This window comes from Desmodus rotundus, chromosome 1 (genome assembly GCF_022682495.2).
Source record: "Desmodus rotundus isolate HL8 chromosome 1, HLdesRot8A.1, whole genome shotgun sequence".
In the NCBI taxonomy this organism is placed as follows: Eukaryota; Metazoa; Chordata; class Mammalia; order Chiroptera; family Phyllostomidae; genus Desmodus; species Desmodus rotundus.
Window position 1 is genome coordinate 95,985,628 of NC_071387.1, and position 26,654 is coordinate 96,012,281.

Here is a 26,654-nt window from a genome sequence, read left to right on the forward strand (position 1 = left end):
CCACATTCCTGGGCGTGAGTTAGAGCTTTGGATCAAGCTCCAGGCGTGCGTTAGCCCACCACGGACACCACCACAACATGGATATGCAAGAAGTTTCAGGCTGTTGCCTTAAGGACTGTGCTCCTACCCTAGAACTGCCCCCCTTTACCTTTCTCCAACCCCTCTTGTCTGTAGCTAGCGTAAATTCTTCAAAAACAACTTACATCTTCCTTCCCCAAAACATAATGTATAACAGATCCCTTTAACTCCAGGACAGTGGGCGTGCCATCTTTTCCACCTAGCCCTGCTGCTGGCAGTTCATGCCCCAGAGCCTGGTCCTTTTCTCATTAGCATATAGCTCAATAAACTTTCTTTGAAAAAGGCTGTCAGCCACAGAAGTTAAGTTTTTGGTTTAACATGAGAGAATTGGGAAAGAAAGGCAAACAGAGGGGACAGGGACATATGGAACAGGATGGCTGGAATGAGGTAGAAGTCATGTCGCCGGGACACACCTATCTTGGACTTGGAGAAGGTCGGGGAGGAGAGCTCAGACGTGGCATCCCTGGCCGTCCTCCTGGCACCCGGAGTCTCCCTGACAAGATCCCCACTCTATTTCCAGCTCCTCAGGGTGAGGCTCCCTGTGTTTCCTTGGAGGAGTGCTCAGTTCCAGGTGGTGAGCCTGTGAGGGGTGGGGTGTTCTGAATGCCTTGATAATTGTCATTGATAACTGAGGTGCCATCCTTCTCTCCACTAGGAAGGAAGGAGAGAAAGTTTATTGAGCTGACTCAGGGTTAGAGGCCCAACCTAGAGGGGTCACGAAGTAGAACTCAGGAGTCGGTCCTAGGGATTTGGGGTGGAGGAATCGATCCTGGCAGAGAAGGGCCCGAAAAGACAAGAAGTCTCTGATATCAACCCTGGGGAAGTTTAAGACCTACTGAAAAGAACATTTGTTCTGTGTAATCTTCAGCCCCAGGGCTATAGCCCTAGGGTCCTGAGGCTCGTGAGCCCAGACTGCATCTGCAGGAAGTCCTGTTTACTCTTAGTCCCTCAGCTTCCTTCCTGCGTGCACACGGGATTGACTCTGTGTTCCCGGAAGGGGATCTGCAGGTGTTCAGCGTCCACCTGCAGCCCCAAGTCACCCTTCTCAGAAAGAAAATGATTGTGAAGGGTCTGGAAGTTTGAGGATGGATAGCTGGGGAAAAAAAGAAAAAGCAAGTGCAGCAAAATTTAACCATGGTAAAATCTACATGGTCTGTATATGGTATTCATTGTACAATTCTTCCAACTTTTCTACATGTATGATTTTTTTCATATAAAATATCAGGATAGAGAGAAAAAAAATTGTGTGGCAAACAGCAGGCCCTCCTAAGGATAAGACGCGGACAGTGTAATTCCTTTCTAGGAGAATTGGTATTTCGAATGGCAGGAGAGGGCAATGATATCCCCAAAGATGACAGATTGCAGATGAGAGCACCTGCAAACATTCAACAGAGGAGGGAGAACCTTAGGCTACACCCAGAGGTGATTAGTAAATTTGCCCATTGAAAGCTGTTGGCTATTTGCTTGGAGACCTTTTCTCAGGTTTATTCTGCTCCTCCTGAGAGGACCCCACCCTGCCACCTGCAACCCCTGGGAGGAGGGGCAGGATAAGATGTTCTAGACCCTGCCTGACAACTGACCCTAAGAGATTGATCGTGTTTGTCCAGGAGGCGAGGTTCACACGATAAGGAGCAGGGGGGAGGCTTAGGCCTGGCATAAAAGACCTGGCAGATTCTGGGGGGTTATTTTGTACCTGAAATGGCCAGGTGAGGGGTGCCAGAGGCCTGAGCTAAGGGTGACCGGATGCCTGGATTTGAGTTAGGGGAATTTGAGCTGAGTGGGAGAAGAGCCTGCCTGGATTGAACGGCAGAGGGGAGGCCTGGGTGTCAGTTAACTAGGGCATCTAAATCTGAGCTAGGCATAGGTACATCAGTATCTGGGTCTCAGCTGAAGGACTGGAGACACTTAGGATGCTCAGGGGCAGGGATATGGCCAAATATGTGTTAATGGACGAGGAGTTATGACAAATAGACCAGGTACCCGGGATCTGGTCTCTTAAACTGGTCCCCAATCCTACAACTTTTCAGCCTATCCTGCCTCCACCAGAACTGCTTAGCAGCTAGGGTTGGCATAGTCTCCTCTCTCACTGCCTTCACTCCCCAGGTGACACGGAGACACACCTCTAAAATGTTCTTTTCCTTCTGAGACCAGGATGAAGGTAGGAATTTAAACTATGCCCCAGATGCCCCATAGGCCAGGCCAATCTACCACAGGTGGACTTCAGTTAGGTTTTCTCAGATTCCTGGTTTGGTAAACCCAACCATTTCTATGATTTGGAGATTTCCTCTACTTTTTCCTTTTATTTTATTTTTATTTTTAAAATTTTAAATTTATTTTTAGGGAGAGGAGATGGGAGGGAGAAAGAGAGGGAGAGAAACATCGATCGGTTGCCCCTCATATGCGCCCCAAACCCAAAACCCAGGCATGTGCCTGAGTCGGAATCAAACCAGAGACCTTTCGCGTTGTGGGACTCCGCTCCACCAACTGAGCCACACCAGTCAGGGCTCTACTTTTTCTTCAGAAAACTCCTTTCCTGCATTGTGCCAGGAGGGACCAGGGCTTGACACAGCTTAATCAGAGAGAGTGTTAGGACTGATCTGGCTTGGGACAGAAGAGGGAGGTTGGCTACAGGCAGACCAGGGAGAGGCAGAGGGGTTAAGGACACAGCAGGAGGACCTGCGAGGAACAGGACTGGAGACCATGGACAACTTTTTCAAAGACCAGGAGTAGGTGGGCTAGGTCTGCCTTGAAGGACCAAGAAGCCTGAGTCTCAACTGGAGGTCAGAGATGCCTGGATAAAGTCCCAAGGAAAAGGGTAAATCTTCACTTTCTCCTTCTTCCCATTCCAGCTCCAGAATGTTGACCATCGCTCTTCTTGCCCTTCTTTGTGCGTCCGCCTCTGCCAATGCCAGTAAGTAAGAAGCCAGGAGCCCAGTACCAGGGTCACTGCTGGTGGCCACGGCTTTCAGAGGCAGGCTCGGGGTGGTGGGAATGGAGGTGGGGGGAATAGGGATGGTCAGGAGAAACTGAGCTCTCAAGGAATTTCTGTCTCCAACTCTTACTTTCCCCTCCAGTTCAGGCTAGGTCCTCCTCCTATAATGGAGAGTACGGAGGCAGTGGCGGAAAACGATTCTCTCATTCTGGCAACCAGATGGACGGCCCCATCACTGCCATCCGTATCCGAGTCAACAAATACTACATCGTAGGGTAGGATTCTTTGAATTTCTGTGATTGGGGAACCTTCTAGGATCTTATTAATCGGGAAGTTCTCAGTCACTTGGGTTCATACCCGTTTCAGTCAATAAGACCCAGGGGTGACACAGTAAGTGGAAGTTGTTAGAGGCTGGGATCGAGACCTGCACTGCTGAAACCTCTATAACCCAGACGTGAGCGACCTTGGGTAAATCATACACCATATGCTCGCAGGGGCCTGGAAGTTGTCTAGTTTGGCCCTCACCCAAGGTTTATTTTTATTTATTGGGTTGAGATGGAGGGAGGGGGGGGGAGAGAGAGATCAATTTGTTGTTCTACTTATTTATGCATTCATTGGTTGCTTTCTTGTATGTGCCCTGACTGGGGATTGAATCCACAACCCTGGTGTAACAGGTCAATGCTCTAACCAACTGAGCTACCTGGCCAGGGCCCCACTCAAGGTTTAAATCGCCTCTGGCATCCCCTGTCTTTGCATGATGCCTCTCTCAAAACGTGCATCCTTCTGATCCTGGATCTGCATCCTGGACCAGTCTTTTCCCTCATGAGAGGCTTTCAGATGTTTGAAAAATTGCTTTGTTTCTTTCAGGTAGGGGGCGGCAGGGCAGAGCGGGAGCCTAGCCCTCAAGCCCCAGCTCTGACACTTACTGTCTGGGTGACTCTGGGCAAGTTGTTTTCCCTCTGTGAGCCTGTTTGTGGTCAACAAGAGGAGCTGAAGTGCCCTGTATGATCTCCAAGGGCTCCCCCAGCCCTCACATACTGTGGGACCAGCAGGAGATTTACCATCCCCGTCACCAGTTTGAATGTCTCAGTGTGTAGGTCAAGAGGTCCTGAGTTCTGATCACCCTACTCAGTGTCTCCCTTCCTTCCGTCCTCACCCTGTCCCCAGTCTCCAGGTGCGCTATGGAAAGGTGTGGAGTGACTATGTGGGTGGCACCCAGGGAGACCTGGAGGAGATCTTTCTGCACCCTGGGGAATCAGTGATCCAGGTGTCTGGCAAGTACAAGCACTATCTGAGGAAGCTGGTCTTAGTGACTGACAAGGGCCGCTACCTACCTTTTGGGAAGGACACAGGCACGAGTTTCAATGCTGTCCCCTTGCACCCCAACACCGTGCTTCGATTCATCAGTGGCCGAGCTGACACCCTTATAAATGCCATTGGCCTGCACTGGGACGCCTACCCCAGTGAATGCAGCAGCTGCTGAGCCCCGGCCTTCTCCTAGGCAGGGGGCAATGCAGTGTGGGGTGTGAGAACCCCCTTATCACTAACCCCATCCACAAGGCTCAATTAAAAAAAATAAAAGGACATGGCTAAAGCTAGTGCGTATGTGGGTGTCTCCAGCTGGGATCCACCTCTGGGTATGGATGTGTGAATCTCACTCTTGGCCGTCTGCAGGATTTCAATCCAGGGCGGTAGGAGTATGGGGGGATGAGGGAAAGGTGTTAAAGTCTTGGGCTTTTCTTCGTTATTTATCAAAAGGAGATAAGATTCTGACTTGCACCAACTCATTTTTCAAGGATAGCTCCTGACAGTGTTTACCCAAATTGGAGTTCTGAAGCTGAGGGTAAGGCCTCGTTGTGACTTACTGCCAAAAGCCAACATTTTCCACTCTCCGGCCCTTCTCTCCCCTTACCCTCCCCTCCCCTTGAGAAAGCACCTCTTCACCAAGGCTGTCACCTCACTCTCTTGACCTTAACCCACTCACTGTACATGGGTAGCCTGGACCATTATCCTTTGTTCTTTCCCAGAACCCACCTGATTCCCAAAATTTAGCCTAATGTGTCAAGAATTCTGCCTATTATCCCAGCCTAGTTCCTCCCACCTTTATCCATAAGCCCTGGTATCCTTGCTTAGCTCTCTCAGAACTAGGGTTCCTTCCTTAGGAAGCCACCACTTCCTCACAGCTTCTATGCTGCCAACACAATCCTCAAAAAAAGGGCATGCCAGCCCGGGCCGGGTAGCTCAGTTGGTTAGAGTGCTGTCCTGATATGCCAAGGTTGTAGGTTCAATCTCCGGTCAGGGCACATGCCTGTGTTGTATGCCAGGTCCCCAGTAGGGAGCGCACGAGAGACAACCACATGTTGATGTTTCCCTCTCTTTTTCCCTCCCTTCCCCTCTCTAAAAAATAAATAAATAAAATCGTAAAAAAAAATGATGAAATGTCTTTTTACAAAGGCAGTAATATATGGAAGAAAGAAAAAGTAAGAATTTGAATGATTTGATGGGGAGAGTAGGCTCAGAAGAACTTGATAACTGAAAGAATGAGGGTGAGTGAAGGAAGAGAGTCTAGGAGAACTACCATATCTGTAGCTTGGGCAACTGGGAAGAGAGGGATATTTTCCAAGATGGGGGAACACGAAAGAAAAAAAACAATTAGCTTCTGGACCTACTACATTTTGATGAATCTGTCATACACCCTGGTTGAGATCCAACATGAGGCAGAGGGATGTTTGGGAATAAAGCTTTTTGATTCAGGACTCATCAGCACGTAGGTAATGAAGTTCAAGTGATGAGTGTAGAAGTAGTCTCCCAGGGAAACTATGGGCATATAAAATGAGAAAGCTGAAGTCAGAGGATTGGGGAATATCAACTTTTAATTGTTGGTCCAAAGAAGAAGAAACAGTTAAAGAAATTAAAAATGGAGTGGTCTCGGAGGTAAAGGAAATGAGGAATGATGCACCAGAAGGCAAGAGAGAAATTACAAAGGGGTGGTTAATGCCACTAAGTCAACAGAAGGACAAACTTCAGTTTCCTTGGCTTTGACAATCAGGTCATTAATTATCTTGACAAAGTTTCAGTGGATTGAGGGTAGCTGGAGCCAGGCTGCAACTGGTTAAGGGATGAATAGGAAATACAGGCAGCAAGAGTTGAATAAGTTTGGCTCTAGTAAGCCAAAAAATAGGCAAGTCATAGTTATAAAGGCTGTAAGGAAGAAGGTTTTTTTCTAGACAGACAGACATAAGCATGTTTATATGATGAAGAAAGAGTCAGAGTAGAGGAAGAGGCTGAAGATTCAGGAAAGAGGGGACAACTGATGCAACAAGGCTTCAGAAGTGCCTAGAGAGGAGGTCATGAAGTCATTGGAGCAGGAACCTTTAAGAAAAAAAGGAATAAAACAAATGAGTGAAGATATAGGTTAGTTTGTATGGGGAGTGGGTATGGAGTAAAACTTGAGGGAGTTAATACCTAACCTTTACTTGTTTAAAGATTTTATTTATTTATTTTTAGAGAGAAGGGAAAGGAGGAAGAAAGAGAGGGAAACAAACATCGATGCGTGGATGTGCAAGGGATACATCGATCAGTTGCCTCTCGCACACCCCCACTTGGGGACCTGGCCTGCAACCCAGGCATGTGCCCTGACTGGGAATCGAACTGGCGACCCTTTGGTTCTCAGGCCAGCACTCAACCCACTGAGCCACACCAGCCAGGGTTACTTGTTTAGTTAAATTAGTAAAGCTACTGGCTGTATCAGTCAGAATTTATGAGAAAGGACCAGTGGGAGATATACGAACATATATACGTAAAAACATTTATTGCAAAGAACTGGCTTCTGAAACTGTGGATGCTGGCTGGGCAAGTCTGAAGGGCAGGCCAGCAGTCTGGAGTTTCTGAAAACTCCCCTGCCAGAAACCCGTTTTGCTCTTTTCCCCCCCCGCAAATTAATTTGTTAGGTTATCAAAATTTATACTGTTAGTAACTTCAGTTTCTTTAAATTTTTTTTCAAGCTTTATTGAAGCATAATTGACAAATAAAATTGTAATATGTTTAAGTATACAAAATAATTTGATATATGTATATATTGTGAAAGGATTCACAATCAAATTAATTAACACATCCATCATGTCACATAATTACCCTTTAAAAAGTTTGGTGAGCTTAGGATCTACTCTCAGCAAATTTCAATTTACAATTATACAATACAATATTATCAACTATAGTAACCATGCTGTATCTTAGATCCTCAGAATTTACCTTGTAAATGAAAGTTTGTACCCTTTTACCAGCATCTCTCCACTTCTTGCACTTCCCAGTTCCTGGCAGTCACTTCTCTACTCTGTTTCTATGAGTTGACTTTATAATTTTAGATTCCACATAAAGTGATACCATACAGAATCAGTTTTGCTCTCAAGTCTTTCAACTGACTGGATGAGGTCCACCAGATTATCCCGGATCGTGTTTACTTAAAATGATTGTGGATGCTAACCACGTCCGCAAAATATCTTCACAGAAACACAGGTTAGTTTTGATTGAATACTATACTATAGCCTAGCCAAACTTACACTTCTGGGAATTTATTGCTACATAAGAATAACTGGCCTCAGGGTCCAGTGGTGGAGTGTTTTATAGGAATAACTGAGATGTGAGTGTGGGGATGGAGGTCTCAGACACACGGCCCGTGATGGCCAGGATCGGGGCATGTCTGGAATGGCTGCAGCCTGAGGCTGCCTGGCGTAAGGAGCACTCCGGCTCATGCCTGGAGTGAAGGGCCCAAAGGCCACCAGCTACAAAGGGAGCCCAAAGCTCTTCTGATGACAACTTGGAGTTGAAAGGTAATCTCTCAAAAAGATGACCCTCCTCTGCTAATGTGGCGGGATTGAGCGCCAGCCTGCAAGCCTAAGGGTTGCCAGTTTGACTCACGGTCAGGGCACAGGCCTGGGTTGCAGGCCAGGTCCCCAGTTGGGGGTGTGCTCAAGGCAACAGATGGACACCTCTTGCACACTGCTGTTTCCCTCCCTCCCTTTCTCCCTCCGTTCCCTCTCTCTAAAAGTAAATAAATAAAATCTTTATACAAAAAAATGAGGACATCATCAAATTAACCGGGTGACAGGACTACTTCCTCTCTTGGATCATCATGGACTCTGCAGTGGCTGGTACTGATCCTCCAGCTCCCCCGCTGCTGAGGGCAGCAGGGAGAAAGCCGTGCCAAAGGAACATAGGGCCAGACCTCTTGAGCGGTCCCCAGAATAGAGAACCTCAACCTGCACAGCTCATACAGCCCCCCAGGAGATAGCTGAGGTCCAATCCCTAAACAACAATTACCAACAGAACCCAACTCTGCAAGCCATGGGAGACTCCTCTTAGGCTACAGTTCATGGATTTCAGAAACATTTGGGGCCCAATAAATCCAAGTCCAGCCAATGAAAGTGTGCAACCCTCGGTGTTGTGAATTTGGACTCGTGTGTGTTGGGCAAGGACAGCAAATACAAATCAAGTATTAACACAGGGCATTTGAGAGAACACGGAAGGGTATTCAGATAGGAAGATTTACATGCACTCGCACACGTTCCTGGAGTGGGGGGGCAGTTATTTCAGGGAAAACAGTTGGGAGAGATGAAAAACAGAAGAGGCGACTAACATACAGTGAGCATCTATCATGAGTTCAGGCACTCTCAAAACTACCTCACTGAATCGTGACAGCAGTCCTGGTGGAAACTAGTGATATGATTCCCATTTTTCAGATGAAGCCATCAAGACAGAAAGCAGCTGATGTGTTTGTAGGGCAGATGAGAGATACAAGGGCAGATGTCAGCGGTCACTGTGACCCCTTCCCCACCCTAACTTACACCCATGACTACTCCCCGGTATTTAACAACTAGGCAAACTCAAACAAAAAGCATCATTCCTACTCTATGCTTCAGTTTGTCACCAAAAGGGAACTCACCTAGAAACCCTCTAAATCTTGATGAAGCAAATTAAAATGAGATTTTTTGGACTTAGTACAAAACTAGAGCTCAGAAAGATAATATTAGTTCACTCAGTCACATTACAAATATTTATTAGGTGCTTATGACATGTCAGGTACTCTGCTAAATGCTGTTACTTGTCCGAAGCCATAAACATGGTACATAGCAGTGTCAGGATTAAACACGGGTATTTCTGATGTTGCAAAACCTGAGCATTTCTCACACGTCCATGATTTTCAAAACATCTTAGGAACAAAATCTTACAAAGAGTTCCAATATGAGCATCACACAGTTGAAAAACCATGTCATGCTTTGGGAAATGCATAGGCCTCCATAACCCAAACTCCTTTAAAGAAATAGGACATCACTAGCACCTCAGGAAATTCCCTCTGGGCCCTTCCCAGTCACTTGCTGCCTCCCAAGAGGCAGCCACTGTCCTCACTGTGTCTATGTACTATGTGGGCTGTGGAAAACGTCACCATACACTTATGAGAGGGTAAGAATGAAAGGGAAATAAGCTCTTGGTATTATTATGAAAACAGTTTTAACTTTCCAGAGGCCAAGGACCCCCAAATCACATTTTGAGAATTCTTGCTCTAGAGATTAATATATTTTGTTTTGTTTGAAACATTAATATACTATTCTTTTTTGTCTTCTCAAGGCAACTTCTGCAGAGCAAGCCTCATCATTCCGGTGAGCACGTGAAACTTGCCCGAAGCAGCCACCAGAGCCAACTTCAGTCCTCAGCGCCCTTCTGGGCAGACTGGTGTCAGCCTCCTACAGCTGTGGTGCTGTATTACCAAGGCGGCAATTTTCAGCTGCTGTGCCATGAGAATTTTTAAAATATGCAATACCTGACTATTTAGTCGGGGACACTGACCTTTCTTTTCCCTTAGATTGTCAAATAAAACAATGACAACAGCCAACACAACAACAGCTGTCTGGTATGGATGAATCAAAATTATATCTATTTTTTGTTAGATCAGCAAAATATATATTTTTTGGTGTGCCGCACAATTTTAGTAATTAGTTTGCGTGTGCCATGAGATGAAAAAGGTTGACAATAGCTGATCTAAGAACTCCTTCTCCGCCTGGCCCTGCAAGTGTGGTCCTCTCTGTGTAGCCCCATAGTTTTCTTCATCACTGCCACTACACCTTTCCCCCCCGCTCGCCTCATTTAATTGTTCTGGTCTTGAAGAACAGAATCATCTGCCTCATCCACTAGTATCTTTCCAATTTTTATGACATAAACTCTATGTTCTACTTTCCTCTGTCCTCCTTTGCTTTTTAAGGGTCTAGTTTGGAAGTTAAAAAAATTTCAGTTTATTTCTCTTTGAATATCAGGTGTTTAACTATCCTAATTCCCACCAGGCAGACGCAGATCTTGATACCCAGTCTTCCCTTAAAAGTTCTCTCTGTCGTTGGTCACCGTCACTCACTCCCACACTCCTATCTCCACAACTCCAGGGAAACAGGGAGCATGTGCATCTCCTTGTTCACCATGATATCCCTACCGCCTAGGACGGTGGCTAGCACGCTACAAGTAAATAATACACTGTGAAATGAATCATCTTCTTCTATCTTCACCCAAGGGCATTTTTCCACTGCTTTTAGAGAGGACGATGGGGTGGGAGAGAGAGAGAGAGAACAGGAGAGAGAGATCGAGAGAGGGGAAAACATCAATTGGTTGCCTCCCAAATGAACCAGCGACCTTTCCGTCTACTTGACAAGGCTCCAGCCAACTGAGCCACACCAGCCGGGGCTGCACTATCTTATTTTCTTTGAGTATCAGGTGTTCAACAACCCTAATTTCCATAAGGCAGATGCAGATCCTTAAACCAACCCTAGGAAGCGTGTTCAACCATTATTCTCTCTTAAAATCTGAGGAAATGGAGGCACAAAGAGGCTAAATCTCTACTGTGAGTGGTCCAGCACCAAAGCCCTGTGTCTGAGCTATTTATTGATCCTTAGAAATCCGACTCCCTGACCCATGCTGTTTCCACTGTTTCTGGCAGGTATCTTACCAAATATCTGGCAACAAATGTGAAAATCTTAATAGCCCTTTCTGAAGTGCAAGAGAAAACCAAACTGTTAAGTCTCTAAGTCAGTGTTTCTCAAAGTGTGGTTCAGGAAATTCTGGAGGTCCCTGAGACATTTTCAGGGGGTCTGCAACGTCAAAACTACTTTCATAATAAAACTAAGACGCCATTCAGTTGTTTCCCCTTGCATGTACCATTTGTAAGTGTACACTTTAGCGGCTTTTAGTATATTCATTACACTGTGCAACTGGCACCACAAATTACAAAGCATCCCCCCAAAAAGAAACTCCATACCTATTAGCAATAACCCCAATACACCAACCCTCCCTATCCTCTGGCAACTACTAATCTACTGTCTCTATAGATTTGTTACTGTAATTTTAAGTGCATTAGTATGTATTTTAAATTTGTTTTAATTCCTAATACAGTAAATATGGATAGATAAAACCCATATAAACTAAAGATTTTGGGGGCTTCAATTCTTAAGAATGTAAAGGGATTCCAAAGCCAAAAAATTTGAGAACCACTGGACTAATATTTGTGGTTTTCTTATTTTATTTGTTTCTTCATTTATAAATATATATTTTCACGATTTTATTTATTTATTTTTAGAGGGGAAGGGAGAGAGAAAAAGATGGAGAGAAATATCAATGTGCGGTCGCCTCTCGAGTATCCCCCTACTGGGCACCTGGCCCGCAACCCAGGCATGTGCCCTGACTGAGAATCAAACTGATGACCCCTTGGTTCACAGGCCAGCACTCAATCCACTGAGCCACACCAGCCAGGGCTATTTGTTTTGTTTTTTAATAGGGTGGACATGTCTAAACCAGGGCCCTACCAGGAGCTCAAGGCTGCGATGATCTTTTCTGGTTACGCTTCCAAAAAGGATAGGGAACTGGGTACTTAACAGACGGTAGAACCTATAGGATATGGGACCTTGGGTGAAGGTAACTAAGTAACAGACCAAGCACCTCCTTACCGTTCGCTCCGTACACTCCCACAGGTCGGATGCTGAGTTACAAATTAGGGAACATCTGAGCTGGTCTCCTTGGCTCAGACATGCGACGTAAGGGGGCACATCTGGCCTCTGCACCTCATTTAGCGGCTTTGGGTTTAGCAAGGTTAGTGCAACGTGACTGTCCACAGTGCAGCAAGCACGCTCCCGACTTACAAGTGGTTAAAGCACCACTGACTGGCACTGAGGTCAAGTCCCGCAATCCATAAGACGACCCCCGGTCTCACAGCGCGCGAAACGACTTCTGAAGCAAGAAACTGTGGAAAGTGAAGATCGCTACCAGTCGTTTAGAATAATCCCGTCACCGCGCGACATTTTCTTTCCTCATATAATCACCTCTTCTGCCACGAAAATAATATTCGGCTCAGGGAAATTTTTTGATAAATTGATCACTGTCTGCTCGAGGCGAAGAGTCTGCACTTATGCAGATCTACGCCTCAAAACTGGGAGAGCTCAGCAGCTCCCCCAAATGCCACTGTCGCCAACGCCTCGGGTGCCGGGGTTCGCTCCGGAGCGCGGGCCGGGACGTCAACGGCTGGATGGCTACCGTGCACGCTCGCGTCCTCTGGCAGCGGAACCATTTCCCTGCGGGACTCGGAGGCTAGGCCTACATGGCTGGATGTTGCAGGCCGCCGCAGGGACTTCCGGCGGTGAATAGCTATGATTGGTGGAGCCTAAGACAGAGGGCAGGGCACCGGGAAATTCGAATGGGAGAGGCGGGTCCAAGGAAGCGGTGGGATGTACGGGGGGGTCCCGACGCTTCCGAGGCGACGCGAGATGGCGACAGTGACCTCAGGTACAGGAGCTGGGCCTGGGCTGGTGGCGGAGGTCTGGAACTCGGTCGGGTAATGCGTCGGAATGTAATCCGGGCTTCGAGGGTTGTCTCTGAGGGGCGCGGGGACAGGCGGCGAAAGATGGGAGTCGCAAGCTGGTCAGCCCACTTCGCTCTTCCCACTGTTCCTACTCTCCGCGCGGATCAGTGCACTCGGGTTGAGACCCGATTTCTGGCACTTTAGAGCCTCGTTGGAGCCCAGCGCACTTTTCCTTTGTGCGCTTCAATTTCTTTGTAAAATGGGGGCGATGACCCCATCTCACGAGATTACGTGAGTAAGCGAGAGAAAAGTGGTAAACACTCCAACTGTAAGGACAAAAAGAATGCAGCTGGTTACACGTTTAGAGAGAGGGAAGGATTCTGTGTGTGGCATGTTGTTCCGGTGCGAGGAGATCCCTAAGACAGGAGGGCCGGGGTGTGAGCTGACAGCATAAGACGTCTGAGACCACAGGAAAGGGAAATAAGGGACTGTTTTCTTTACTCTAGACGGGGAGGGTCAGTGCTATTTTAGGGTTGGAAAGGCTGTTAGGACATTCAGAATCTTGTATTTGTTTACATATGTCTCCGCCGTCTTCCGAATTCTGGTCAGTGGTTATGGTGGGAACCACAGTAGTTTATTCGAGTCCCTTACTGTTTGTCACAACCTGTGGAGAAACAACTCTTTTTAGTTGAAAGTCAGACACATGTTGAGCCCTTGCTAGGTGCCAGGCACAGTTTTAAGAACTTTATGGTGATGAATCATTTAATCTCCACATGATGCTATGAGGTGGTTTACTATTTTTTAAAGATTTTTATTTATTTATTTTTAGACAGAGGGTTAGGGAGGGAGAAAGAGAAGGAGAGAAACATCAATGTGGTTGCCTCGAGCTCCCTACTGGGGACTTGGCCTGCTACCCAGGCACGTGCCCTGACTGGGAATCGAACTGGTGACTCTTTGGTTTGCAGCCAGTGCTCAATCCCCTGAGCCACATCAGCCAGGGCTACTTTTTTTTTTTTTTAATCCTCAACCGAGGATATATTTATTGATTTTAGAGAGAGGAAGGGAGACAGAAACACTGATGTGAGAGAAACATCGATCAGGAAGTATGCGCCAGACTGGGAATCCCGCCTGCAACCTAGGTGTACAGGACGATGCTCCAACCAACTGAGCCACCCAGCCAGGGCTGAGGTGATTTACTGTTACTGTCCTGGTTTTGTATATGAGGAAACTGAAGCATAAATGGGTTAAATAGGTTGTTCAAAGTTAACACAATTGGTAAACATTGGGGTCTGAATTCACTCTTAGGCAGTCTGACTCTCTAGAGCCTCTGCTCTTAACCATTATGTCCAAGCACATAAAATTCCTGCTGTGTGAACACAGTGAAGACCCACTGTGTGGTTATAGTAGGTATCATAAAAACACTTGAGTGAATATGAACCCTTCCCTAGAGGAGCTTATAGTCTTTTAGTAGATGATCATATAAACATAACATGAAAAGCAATGAGAGACATGTATAAACGGTAGAGAGACAGAATCTGAAGTAAGTCCTTGGGTATTCTGGGAGGACTTTATTAAAGAAGTGATACTTGGGGTGTGTTTCAAAGGTTAGATAGGAGTTTGCCAGACCTTGGCAGGACAAAAAGGCTACCAAGTGATTTCTTATTTATGATGTAAAGAGAGGCCAAAGAGGTTCTCTTTGGCTCAATTTCCTCATCATAAAAGGGGGAAGAGTTAAGTTGAATGAAACTTGGGAATGTAGGGCAGGGGAAAATTAGAAGAAATAAGTGTTAGCCTCACACAACCTTGAAGTTGCTTTTATGATGAAGTGGAGAGACTCTTGTCCTGTAAGCAGTTGTTTACATGTGCCTCTTCCCTCCTCTCCTGGACCTTGAGCTTTGGGGCAAGAATGGCAGTGAGCCACTTTTTCGATGCAAACAGGAAACAAGTTAATGTTTTATGTTAGTTTACTCATCAAATCTTAATTTGTTCAGCAAATACTCTCAGGGCCTACTCTGTGCTAGGTATTGGGGATGTAAAGGTGAGCACAGTAAGATTTGTTTTCACTGAGTTCATAGGTAGATGGAAAAGACGGACTAACAGTGCAGTCACAGTGGTGTGTTACCAGTGCTTGGATGGAGGAGCTAAGAGGGCCATGGGTGCACCTACCAGAGCCTTAGTGGGGCAGTCCCTTTACAAGGGAAGGTTTTTTTAGAGAAAGTAAGGTGTAAGAGTTTACCTCAATCACTTAGTGGGGTACAGAGATACTCCAGGGAGAAAGAATAGTATGTGCAAAGGCCCAAAGGTATGAACAAACTTGGTGTGTTGTGGGAACTGAAGGAATTTCATTGTGGTTGAGCACTTACAGTGTAAGGCAGGTAGTGGAGAGAGAATGATTGGAGGGAAGTGAGGCTAAAGGCAGGTAGACCAGCTGGGAGACTGTTGAGACGATGACCACCTTGGCAAAGGTCGTGCAGTGGGGATAGAGAGAAGTGGACTCATTTAAAAAGGTAGAATTGACAGATGTAATGAATAACTGATGTGGGAGGTGGGAGAGAAGGTGAAATTAAGAAAGATTCCCACTTGGGGCTGGTTCTTTTCATTTCCACTAGAGAGCATAGAAGGAGGATGACGCTGCGGAGAGAAGGGAAGAGTTCAGTTTAGGACAGGTGGAGCTCCATGTACCTTCAAACCATGTAGGAGAAGATGCCAGGCAGCAGCCTGGAATGTGGATCTGAAGCTCAGGAGAAAGCTCTGGCGTGGAGGTGTCACTCAGGATTTATTGGCGTTAGGATGGTAATCAAAGCCAAGAGAGCGGGTGGCCATGCCCAAGAAATGAATCAGAGTAGTGGTTCTCAACTAGGGGCAGTTTTGTTTCCCAGGGGGACTTTTATCTGGGGTCATCTTTGGTTGTTATAATTGGGGAGAGGGGTGGTGTGAAATGCCATGGTGAATGTGTTTAAACTTTGTGTTTAAAGTTTATGTGTTTAGGATGTATGCTAAATATTATGCAGCCCAAAATGTCAATAGAGCCAAAATGAGCAATCCTGATCTAGAGAGAGGATAAAGGAGCCGAGGAAAAACATTTAGGAATGGCAGAAACTCAGAAGGCGTAAACTGAGTGGGTGGCATGGAAACTAAGGGAAAAGTATATTTCCCAAAGGAAAACAGATCAGGTTGTTGAATGCTGCTGGGAAGTCAGATAGGATGGGGACAAAGCAGGTCTACTGGATTTAGCAGTAAGAGGTCATTGGTAACCTTGCCGAACGGCGAGGGCTGGAGCTAGTTGCTGCCTTGGTAAGCGGGTAGCAAGAGAAAGAGTAATAGTAACAACAATAGCTAACTCTCACGAGCACTTGCTGCCAGCACTGTGCCAAAAAAGTATGTATACTTTTTCTATGACTCCTGACAATCTTATGAGGATACTGTTGTTTGGTTGACAGATAGATAGCTAGATAGATACTGTTATTTTTATAAAGAGAAACTTTGTAAAGTTTAAAGCTTGCAGACATTAAGCCTTCCCAAGTTCACATAGCTGTTAGATGGAACTTGTCTTAGACTCCGAAGCCCATAGGGATACAAAGACGAGGGGGCTGGGATGGCCTGGGGAGTCATATAATGAACTTTGGAGTCAGACCTTTCTTTGAAGCTCTGTCACTAGCTAGCAATGGGCAACCTAGCGAACCTCTCTATTTGAGGTTCCCTCATTTGAAAAATGGGGGAAAATAGAAAACACGTACTGAACTTTTACCAAGAACCAATGCTGTTCTAAGCACTTTTACATGAATTACCTTATTTACTGCCTCAACAACCCAATGAGAAGGCATATTTATTTATTCCCATTTTATAGGTTTGGAAATTAAGATACAAGAATAGAAAATTACTTCCTTAGGTTATGTAACTAGTTGTAAGTGGAGAGTTTGGATTTGAATCCAGGCTGCCTTATCTTGAATAATGAACCTACTTCGTCTATGCTACTTATTGTGTTGGAATTTTATGTTATTTCTTTTAATCCTCATTAAGCTCTTCCAAGGCCCATCCCACCCCATTTTATAGACAAGGAAACCGGGACAAATGAATGTTAAGTCACTTGATCAAGGTCACAAACTAATAACTGAGAATTTAATTTCTACTTACTTGCTGCTGACTTTCAGGATTTCTATGAGGATCAAATTAAAACTGCATGCCCAGGTACTTTGTAAACCATAAAGTGAGAAATGGTATACTTAGCTTCATTTATTAGGTGAAGGACCGGAGGCCCAGTTATTGAAATAGGCCGTCAGCTTATGGGTAAGCCTTACGTATGTATAAGATTCTTTCCAGGGGTAGTCTGTCTACCTCTTTTGTCTCGTTGTTTCTGTGCTGGTCAGCACAGACCAGCCTCTTAACTTATATGAGGCCTATGGCTCCTACAACCAGCAAAAAGGAGGGAGTCAGAGCTGCCAAAAAACTCTCCTGGTTGGTATACAATAGTTTGAGTTTTGCTTCTAGCTGTGAACTGCAGTATGGTTCCCTCCAACATAAAATAGAGAAGAAATACCCTCCTCATAACATTTTTTTTAGCTCATTCAATCCTCACAAAAATAAAGGGATTTTTTTGTTTGTTTTTCTTCATGTATTTTCTAATGATACTTGGTCTTTTTTTTTTTTTAAATGATTTAGATTTAATTATTGAAAGCAAACTGAACAGAAAGCTTACATAAAGAAGGATCGCACGTCAGTGCCTTTTGCGAACTAAGCTGGGACAGAGAGAGGCTAGGGGCTGCCTCTCAACTGCATCCCTTCCAAACAAGATGTCCACAGTGCCATTCTTTTTTTTTTTTTTTTTTTAATGCAAACATTACAGCATCACAGAACTGGGTAACATAGAAAATAAACCTGCATAATCCCCCATTAAGAGAAGGCCATCGTTAGCAGTTTGGCACACGCACGTGTGCATATATCACATGTAAATACATTAATTATAAACCCCAGGTAACAACATGGAGGCACAGAAATTGAGTGGTTTTAGGTGTGGGCAAATGTCAACTCTTAAACCTTGAACAACCCTGTCTGGTGCTAGTTCACTACACCGTGGCAATTCAAAGTGTGTCCCGCCCTGGCAGGTGGCTCTGTTGGTTGGTGCGTCATCCTGTACACTGAAAGTCTGTGGGCTTGATCCCCAGTTGGGGTGCATGTGGGAGGCAACTGATGAGTGTTTCTCCTTTACATTGATATTTCTCTCTCTCCCTCTCTCCCTTGCTTTCTAAAATCAATGAACATATCCTTGGGTGAGGATTTTTTTTTTCTTTTTCTTTTTTAGTTTTAAAGTGTGTCCCAACACCAGCAGCAGCATCACCTGAGAGTTTGCTAAAAATGTAGAATCTCAGGTGTCCCAGGTTATTTGAGTACACATTACAGTCTACACCCCACTGGACCTACTTGAAGAGCAGAGAAGGAACTGAGGCCAAGCTTGGGGACACCCACAGCATGGCCAGGATGGAAAAGAGCTCCTAAAATGAGCTGTGGCCACTGGTCCTCCCAATGGTATCCCCAGGGCCGCAGCCTCCAGGCCTTCTTCCCTTACCCTGGTTATGAGTGTCTCTAGTCTTCTAAGATGCTGGGATTTTGTTTTGCTTTTAGGCTTTGCTTATTCTTCCTTTGAAGAGCAGAAAAGACAATATAGGCTATAAGATTAAGTAATGGCCACATGGCCTGAGGTATACTTCATTAATAAAATAGGACTAATAGAACCTACCTTTCAGAGACACCATGAAGATTCAAGTGTGCTTGGCATGTAGCGAGTGCTTATTTACAGTCTCTGACATGTATATAATTTCTCTCCTCCAAACTCCCTCCCTCACCATACGCTGCTTGAGACCATATATTTGATTCATTTTTATCTTCCATCCTGCCCTTTTCTGCTCGCCCTTGCTAACAACACACACAGAGTTGTGCCTTACCAGTTCTCCAAGGGATCCCATGCTTTCACACCTCTGCTTTTTTGCACATGCTATTCCTTCTACCTGGTATGCTTGGCAAGCTCCTATTGATCCTTCAGAGCTCAGCTATATCAGACACCTCCTCCTCTAATACTCCTGCCCTTACATCTCAGCAAAGCTGGTCCCTATTTCCTCTCTGCTATACATACTTCATGCTAAAACTTCTCTTCTCCAGGAGCTGGTCGCTGTCGGCTAAGCAAGGTGGGAGCTGGTCGGCGCCCACCTCCAGCTCGAGTAAGGGTGGCTGTGCGACTGAGGCCCTTTGTGGATGGAGCAGCTGAAGCGAATGATATCCCCTGTGTACGGGGCCTGGACAGCTATTCGCTGGAGATTGCCAACTGGAGGAACCACCAGGAAACTCTCAAATACCAGTAAGGTTTAGGCCATTTTTCCTTCCCATATCTCTCTTTCCTAGGCCTGCCCACAGTTTCTCAGACGTGCTTCCTCAGGATCCTTGTTCCTTCCTTAGCACACCTTTGTTCCCCACACCTTCATTTTTTCATTCAGGAAGTGTTTATGGTTGCCCATTGTGATGAGTCCACTGTAGGGATACTGTGGGGAAAGACCGGAGGCTGAATCAGGTGTACATAGTAATGTTTTATGGGGAAATAGGCACAAAGTAGGGAAGGAGCAACAAAGGGGAGCCCCAGCTAAGATCTGGGGGAGGTGTGGGAAGGGTTGGGGAAACATAAACCAGCCAACCAACCCGGGCTGCAGCTGGGTGGTGTCACAGAAGACCACCCAGACTTGGGGGACAGAACTCATGAGGACAGCTACCTTAAATCCCATTGGAGATTTGAAGTCCATACTCCTTGCCCTGTCATCCTAAGCCAGGGGGTGGCACAGCCACAGGCTGCAGGGGTTTGACCAGTAGTTTTTATAATAAAACTTAATTGGAACATAACCATGCTAACTTATTCACGTACTGCCTAAGGCTGCTTCCCAATGGCAAGATTGAGTAATTGTGAAAGGAGCCATGTGGCCAACAAAGCCTAAAATATTTACTCTCTGGCTTTTTACAGAAGAACTTTGCCCACCCTGTTCTAGGTCCTTGACGGTTTGGCTTTGATTTCTTTCCAGCCTCAGCTGCCCAATACAGGCTATACTCTGCTTCCCTTAATCCCTGCTGTGGGTGAATGAACTGAGTGCAGTGAATGAACTGTAGGTGCGTTGAGTCTCATCTAGTCATGAGCAGCATCCTCTATTTACTCCATTATGGTGTACACATACTATTCTGTGTACACTATGATGTGAAAAAGATTGAGGAGCCCTGACCTTTCATACCATGTCTTGTCTGTGTGCTATTTTTGATACTTAGGATGTCTTTCTTTTCTCTGGCGAAATCTTCCTTCCTCCAGCAGAATCAGTTACTTCTTCTGGTGTGTTTTTTGTTTCCTGAATCACAGCAACGTATGGATATGTATCCATCTTACCGGACTGCCGAACTCCCAAGAGTAGGGACATCAGATTCATCTCTGTATTCCTAACGCCAGTACAGGGACTGGCATGGAACAGGTGTTCAGTGGGTACTTTTGAGGGTCTTCGTGTAAGAAAAGGAATAGAGACTCTTAAATCTGAGGCCCGTATTTTCCTCTAGGTCTGGGTGAGACTGGAACCATCCACTAATTCCCTCCTTTCTTCCTGACTGCAGGTTTGATGCCTTCTACGGGGAGAGGAGTTCTCAGCAGGACATCTACGCTGGATCAGTGCAGCCAATCTTAAGGCACCTGTTAGAAGGGCAGAATGCCAGTGTGCTTGCCTATGGGCCCACAGGGGCAGGTAAAGGAGCCAGATAATTAACAGGTATGGGTTAGAAAGGGCTATAGAGTCAGAAGGAAAATCTCACAGCTCTATTCTTTCCCAGGGAAGACACACACAATGTTGGGCAGCCCAGAGCAACCTGGAGTGATTCCCCGCGCTCTCATGGACCTCCTACAGCTCACAAGGGAGGAGAGTGCTGAGGGCCGCCCATGGGCCCTCTCTGTCACTATGTCCTACTTAGAGATCTACCAGGAAAAGGTGAGGCCCTGCTCTGGTTGGGGAGCACAGAGACAAAGGATCAAAGTAAGACCGAGTTCTAGAACATGAAGCTCTGCTGTAGCAAGGAGCTTAGACCTGGAAAGACAGAGGCAGGGGTAGCGGATGGTACAACTTTGAGAATCCAGCAGAGAAAAGGAGACTGATCCCCGGGAAGAAAGCAGCCTATGACAGGAAAATTAGCCCTACCTCTCACTGATCCAATAGGTGTTAGACCTCCTGGACCCTGCATCTGGAGATCTGGTGATCCGAGAAGACTGTCGAGGAAACATACTGATTCCGGGCCTCACGCAGAAGCCTATCACTAGCTTTGCTGATTTTGAGCAGCACTTCCTGCCAGCCAGTCGAAATCGGACTGTAGGAGCCACCCGGCTCAACCAGCGCTCCTCCCGCAGCCATGCTGTGCTCCTGGTTAAGGTGAGGCCCACTGACAGGTGAGGACCTAGGAAGCCCCTTGGGCCTGAGCTAAGCCTAGGGCCCTTGTTCTTACCCCCAGGTGGATCAGCGGGAACGCTTGGCCCCATTTCGCCAACGGGAGGGGAAGCTCTACCTGATTGATTTGGCTGGCTCAGAGGACAACCGGCGCACAGGCAACAAGGGCCTGAGGCTGAAGGAAAGTGGAGCCATCAACTCCTCCCTCTTTGTACTGGGCAAGGTGGTGGATGCACTAAACCAGGGCCTTCCTCGTGTGCCTTACCGGGACAGCAAGCTCACTCGCCTGTTGCAGGTCAGGCCACCCATATCAGGGCAAAGGGGGCTGGAGCAGGAGGTGGTTAGGCCTTCTGGGGTATTGAGAAACAGCAGTCAAAGAGTGGAAATAGGGGGCCTTCTGACCAGCCCATCCTGCCCAATGCCCATCCCTCAGGACTCTCTAGGTGGCTCAGCCCACAGCATCCTCATTGCCAACATTGCCCCTGAGAGATGCTTCTACCTAGACACCGTCTCTGCACTCAACTTTGCTGCCAGGTCCAAGGAGGTGATCAACCGACCTTTTACCAACGAGAGCCTACAGCTTCATGGTGAGGACTAGGGTTGGCAAGAGTGAAAAGGTTGGTCTGGACAATTGAGGGTTTGCTGAATGCACGAAGCAGTAGCACAGAGTTTGACATACCCCTCACGCCATCTTTCCTAGTCTTGGCACCTGTTAAAATGTCTCAGAAAGAACTAGTAGGCCCTTCAGAGGCAAAGAGAGCCCAAGGCCCCGAGGAAGAGGAGATTGGGAATCCTGAGCCCCCAGCACCTCCAACCTCTGCTTCCCAGAATTTCAGGTGAGCAGATGGGGACAGACCTTGGGCATATTCCCTTTCCCGTTATGTCTGGGTTATGCGCAGAGCAGCAGTGAGTTTAGCCTGTCAGATCTGTGAGCTATGAACCTGTTCCTCTCCTGGGTGCTGCTGCCTGAGGCCCTACAGAGTCTTCCTACTTCAGCACCTAGTCCCCTCCCTTTCCATTTTCCAACCCCTTTAGGCAAAAACCTCACATGTTGGGGCAGCTGTTTCAAGGACAAGTACTTTTGCTTCTGGCTCAAGGAGTACTCTGGATCAAGTCTTTCGGGTCCAGAGGATAAAAGCAAAGCAAAGGAGACAGGAAAGAAATGCAGAGATATGTCTTGCTGAGAACTCTCAATCTGTGTATTAAGAGTCCAATCTCATCATAACTCTGAGAACCTGGTTGTCGTCCTAACATTGCCCTGCTGCCACCCTCAATCCAGACAAAGCCTCTCTAAACTGAGTCCCTTCTGGGTGCATGGCCTCTCTCTCCAGTTCCTATAGCCTTATGGCCCAGGATGCACTAATCCTCAAGTCACCTCTGTTTTAGTGGTCTTGCTCTCGCCACCTGCCCTCCTTAACTCCAAGGAGTCAGGTGCAGTTTTAATTTTGCCTTATTTCTACCAAGCCCAAATAAAGTCTGTCTATACTGAATACTGAACAAAGATGAAGTGAGGAGGCCAAGGTTTAGTGCCCAGGGGACTATTGTAGCTGGGGAAGAATGACATACATAAAAATGTGCTTGTTCACTCAGAAACCCATCTTTCCGTCTTGTCCTCTCAAGCTATTTGTCAGCAGTCCCCTCTCCTATGTGCACAAACTCAGAAACATACATACTTGCACATCTGTATCACATGTGAACAGGCAAGGTCTCTGCCAAATAGGCATTCAGAAGGTGAGCTCAGAGATGGGGCACATCAGACCCAGGCAGCCCCGGACCTCACAGAGCTCACATTTTAGTAGGGGAAATGTGACAGAAACATCAGTATCTGATGCAATGTAGGTAATAAGGAGTGCAGTAAGGAAGAAGCTGCTTGTTCTGTAAGAGCCTTCTTACAGAAAGGAATAAAAGACTTATCATGTTCACCGATATTTTCTGATCCTGTTCTTCCTAGGCACTTGCACATAAAGAACAGGGCAGTCCCTGTCCTTGAGGAGCTGGGTCAGAGTGTAGGAAAAATGATGTACAATCAAGCTGGGCATCATGGGAAAGGTGGCATCAAACTCACTTCGAATGATAATTCAGATCAGATGTGAGGGGGAAAAAACGCCAGACAGAAGCAACAGGTGTTAGGCATTATTATGCTCAGGGCTGTCCTTGAATAGCCCTTTCCTACTGCCCACGGGAAAAAGCCTTGGCATTTGAGGTCTTTAGTGGCTTTCAGAGCTGTGTTGAGGACCTCCTCTGTGAAGCTTCCCTGACTGTTCCTCCAAATGGACAGGCACACAGGCCCCTAATTCCTGGAACTTAGGTGTTCATTATATGCTTGTTCTCATCTGATCTGGTAGCCCTGAGAGGTTACTTGGGCAGGCAGTGATCGATCTCCACACTGCACCCATAGAGTCTGGAGGATTTGCTCAGAGTTGTTCAATAAGTTAACACCACATAAAAGTCTGGAACCACATAATACATCAAGTTAAAGCATGATGAGGGGAATCCTGCTGCTGGAGAGGAGGATGAGAGAAGAGGTAGGTGGGGAAAAACCTATTTGTCTACTCAGCCCCCTACAGAAGCTAAGTAGCATGGACCCAGCCATGCTGGAGCGTCTTCTGAGCTTGGACCGTCTGCTGGGCTCCCGGGGGACCCAGGGGACTCCTCTGCTGAGCACCCCAAAGCGAGAGCGAATGGTACTAATGAAGACCGTGGAGGAGAAGGATTTGGAGATTGAAGTAAGTGTTGCAGAGATTGGGGCTGGGATTCCTGTTGGCCTTGAGAAGCAATCTGAGGATCTTCAGATAAGGACTGAAAGGCTGGACTAGCATCTAGTTTTCACCCAACACTGGGATCCCTCAGTTTTTCAGCTTCTGCTTGAATGTCTTTAACATGGCTAAACTTTGAAAAATAATTGAGATCAGATGGGAGGTGGTGAGAGGGAAAAAAATTACAGGTAAAAGAAACAAATGTAAGACATTGCCATTTCCTGAAAACTAGCTCTCAAATTAACAGTTCTTGGCTTGAACAGCCCCTCCCTTCACTGTTTCAAAAAGAAGCTTGTTTCACTAGCTCTCATCACTAGAAGGCCCTTAATTATATTGGGCTCCAATTGTGTCCTGGTACCTTATCCCACTGGTCCTTACCCTGCCCTGTAGGGCCTTGGAGCCCTACATACTCACTTTGCTAACCCACTGTCCTTCCAGCTGCCCTAAAGTTGGTTCTAGGTCACATCCCTCCCTGATCCTTTTCAACAGAGGCTTAAGATGAAGCAAAAAGAACTAGAAGCCAAGGTGCAGGCCCAGGAGGCCATGGACTCAAAAGAGAAAGAGAACTGCTCTCCCACAATGCTCCAACCTCTTGCTCGCCGCACTGTCACAGTGGCTAAGCCCCTCAAAAAGGCTGTGGTGATTCCATTACAACTGAGTAAGTTTGGCTCTGGGGGCCAGAAGGGCACAGATAACACCTCAGGAGAGGGGGTGTTAGCAGTAGTCCTCATGTCATTCACATCCTTCCACCATATGCCAGCCCTGGGGATGGGTGATAAAGATCTGAAATAGAGCTAATGCTCTGCTCTTAGGCACTTAGTACAATGGGGTAGGCTGACAAGTGCATGAGTGATTATCATACAAGACCAACTGAGATTACTTTCAAATACTGGTATAAGAAAGGTCACGTGGAAACACAACAAAAGAAGTTAATTTTGGGAGGAGGGGAACTGGGGAATCAAATGGCTACTAGGGAAGGTGAAAAGTAGCTTCTGTAATGACTCCAGTTCTTTCAGTTCAGGAGCAGGCGGCATCCCCAAATGCTGACATTCACATCCTGAAGAAGAAAAGCCGCAAGAGAAAGGTGAGAGTACCTGTAGGCTTAGGCTATACCGAGAGCCTAGAAGTAAGGGGTAGTGGGAGAGCAGTGGCCATGGAGTAACGTGACCTGTCAATACTTACCAGCTATTTACAACTCTTTCAAGGTGCATATGGTCTGAATTCAGAGATAACTCAAAGGACATTTAGGATGAAATGTAGTGATATGCACGTACCTGGCATAGTGGTTGTCTATTATTTATTACTTTCTTCCTGATAGCTCTGATGCTCACTCAGTAACTACTTAATAGTATGGTGTGTAGACTGGGTACTGCCCTCTACAAACTCAGGAGCCCCTATAGGAAAACATGACCTAAACACTGGAGAAATCAAACAGTGGAAGAATGGAGATGGCATGGTTGAGGGAGGAGCCATTTACTGACTACCTTCTATGTGCCTTCCTAGGAGTGAAAAGAGAGCTTATTTTTTAGAAATGAGGGACCAGATTTAAGGGCTTACTGTGTGCTTTACATTTATAAACTCATTCAGTCTTCACAGCCACTCTATTACCATTCTTTCACAAGTTGGATAAAATGAGAATCAGCTCAGTGACCAGAAGTTTTTGGACTGACACTTAACAGGAGGGAAAGAGAGGCTGGAGAGGGCGGGGAAGGTAGCTTCTGTTAGTCTCCTATTCTTGGCGGAGGAGTCCAAAGCCTGCAGTGAGCTGAACAGCAAACTCTGCTGGGTTTTGTCACTCAACTCCCACTGCCTCATAGTTGGAGTGCCTGGATGCCACAGAGTCGAAGGAGAAGGCTGAGGACTGCTGGGAGCTACAGATCAGCCCAGAGTTACTGGCCCATGGACGCCAAAAAATACTAGATATGCTGAATGAAGGCTCGGCCCGGGATCTGCGCAGCCTGCAGCGCATCGGCCAAAAGAAGGCCCAGCTCATCGTGGGCTGGAGGGAGCTCCACGGCCCTTTCAGCCAGGTAATGGCCCAGGAAGGGCAGTCCTGGGATGGAGGTGGGAGATTTGGGGAAAAGCTTGGTACCCCCTAGACCCTTTGCCCATCGCTGTGTCTTGCCAGGTGGAGGACTTGGAACGCGTGCAAGTCATGTCAGGGAAACAGCTGGAGTCTTTCCTAAAGGTGAGCTCATGGCTTGGCCCTCTCCTTTCCCTGGCCTGTAACCGGGCCCCAGCTCTAAAGCTGCTCTCTCCTTCCCTCTTGCAGGCGAACATCTTGGGTCTCGCGGCGGGCCAGCACTGCAGCCCTTCCTGACTGCCAGCTCCTCTCTTCACTCGGCTTTATTATTTTTTTTTTTTGCAGTCCTTGTATTACCGCTTCTTGTATAAATACATTTTTAACTCCGTTGCTTCAGCCTGATTCTTGGGACTATGGGGATGGGACAAGGGGTATAATTGCTCTTCGGACTGGCCACAAGCTCCACAAGCTAACTTCCTTGGGCGCCATCTTTGGAAAAACCTGCGGCAACCCAGGGTTGTAAATAAATTGTTGGAGCTAGAAAGGACGGTGGCCGATATAAAACAAAAAGCTAGCGCGAAACCTGGAG

General features: G+C 46.6%; 3 protein-coding genes across 9 annotated transcripts in view; 2 read left to right on the forward strand and 1 right to left on the reverse strand.

The window, feature by feature from the left end:
- The window catches only part of C1H16orf54 (chromosome 1 C16orf54 homolog), a 32,889-nt gene extending 20,261 nt beyond the window's left edge, over nucleotides 1–12,628 (reverse strand). For 6 of the 7 annotated variants that reach the window (XM_045195441.2, XM_045195439.2, XM_045195437.2 and 3 more), the window contains exon 1: nucleotides 11,992–12,628. The gene's annotated coding sequence lies outside the window, so the exon portion shown is untranslated. The remainder of the gene's footprint in view (nucleotides 1–11,991) is intronic. The other variant, XM_024560502.3, reaches the window with a different exon arrangement.
- On the forward strand, nucleotides 2,142–4,608 carry ZG16 (zymogen granule protein 16). Its single transcript, XM_045195442.3, has 4 exons — nucleotides 2,142–2,236; nucleotides 2,928–2,989; nucleotides 3,153–3,285; nucleotides 4,178–4,608. Exons 2-4 carry the CDS (start codon nucleotides 2,935–2,937, stop codon nucleotides 4,491–4,493), a joined length of 504 nt encoding a protein of 167 aa, XP_045051377.2. The 5' UTR covers nucleotides 2,142–2,236; nucleotides 2,928–2,934; the 3' UTR covers nucleotides 4,494–4,608.
- Nucleotides 12,629–12,703: 75 nt separating the features above from the next.
- On the forward strand, nucleotides 12,704–26,538 carry KIF22 (kinesin family member 22). Its single transcript, XM_024560513.4, has 14 exons — nucleotides 12,704–12,823; nucleotides 18,993–19,188; nucleotides 20,469–20,596; nucleotides 20,682–20,836; nucleotides 21,062–21,271; nucleotides 21,351–21,581; nucleotides 21,720–21,873; nucleotides 21,987–22,122; nucleotides 23,844–24,012; nucleotides 24,532–24,700; nucleotides 25,059–25,126; nucleotides 25,860–26,072; nucleotides 26,171–26,230; nucleotides 26,315–26,538. The coding sequence occupies exons 1-14, from the start codon at nucleotides 12,766–12,768 to the stop codon at nucleotides 26,360–26,362; spliced, it is 1,995 nt and encodes a 664-aa protein (XP_024416281.1). The 5' UTR covers nucleotides 12,704–12,765; the 3' UTR covers nucleotides 26,363–26,538.
- The last annotated feature ends 116 nt before the right edge of the window (nucleotides 26,539–26,654 follow it).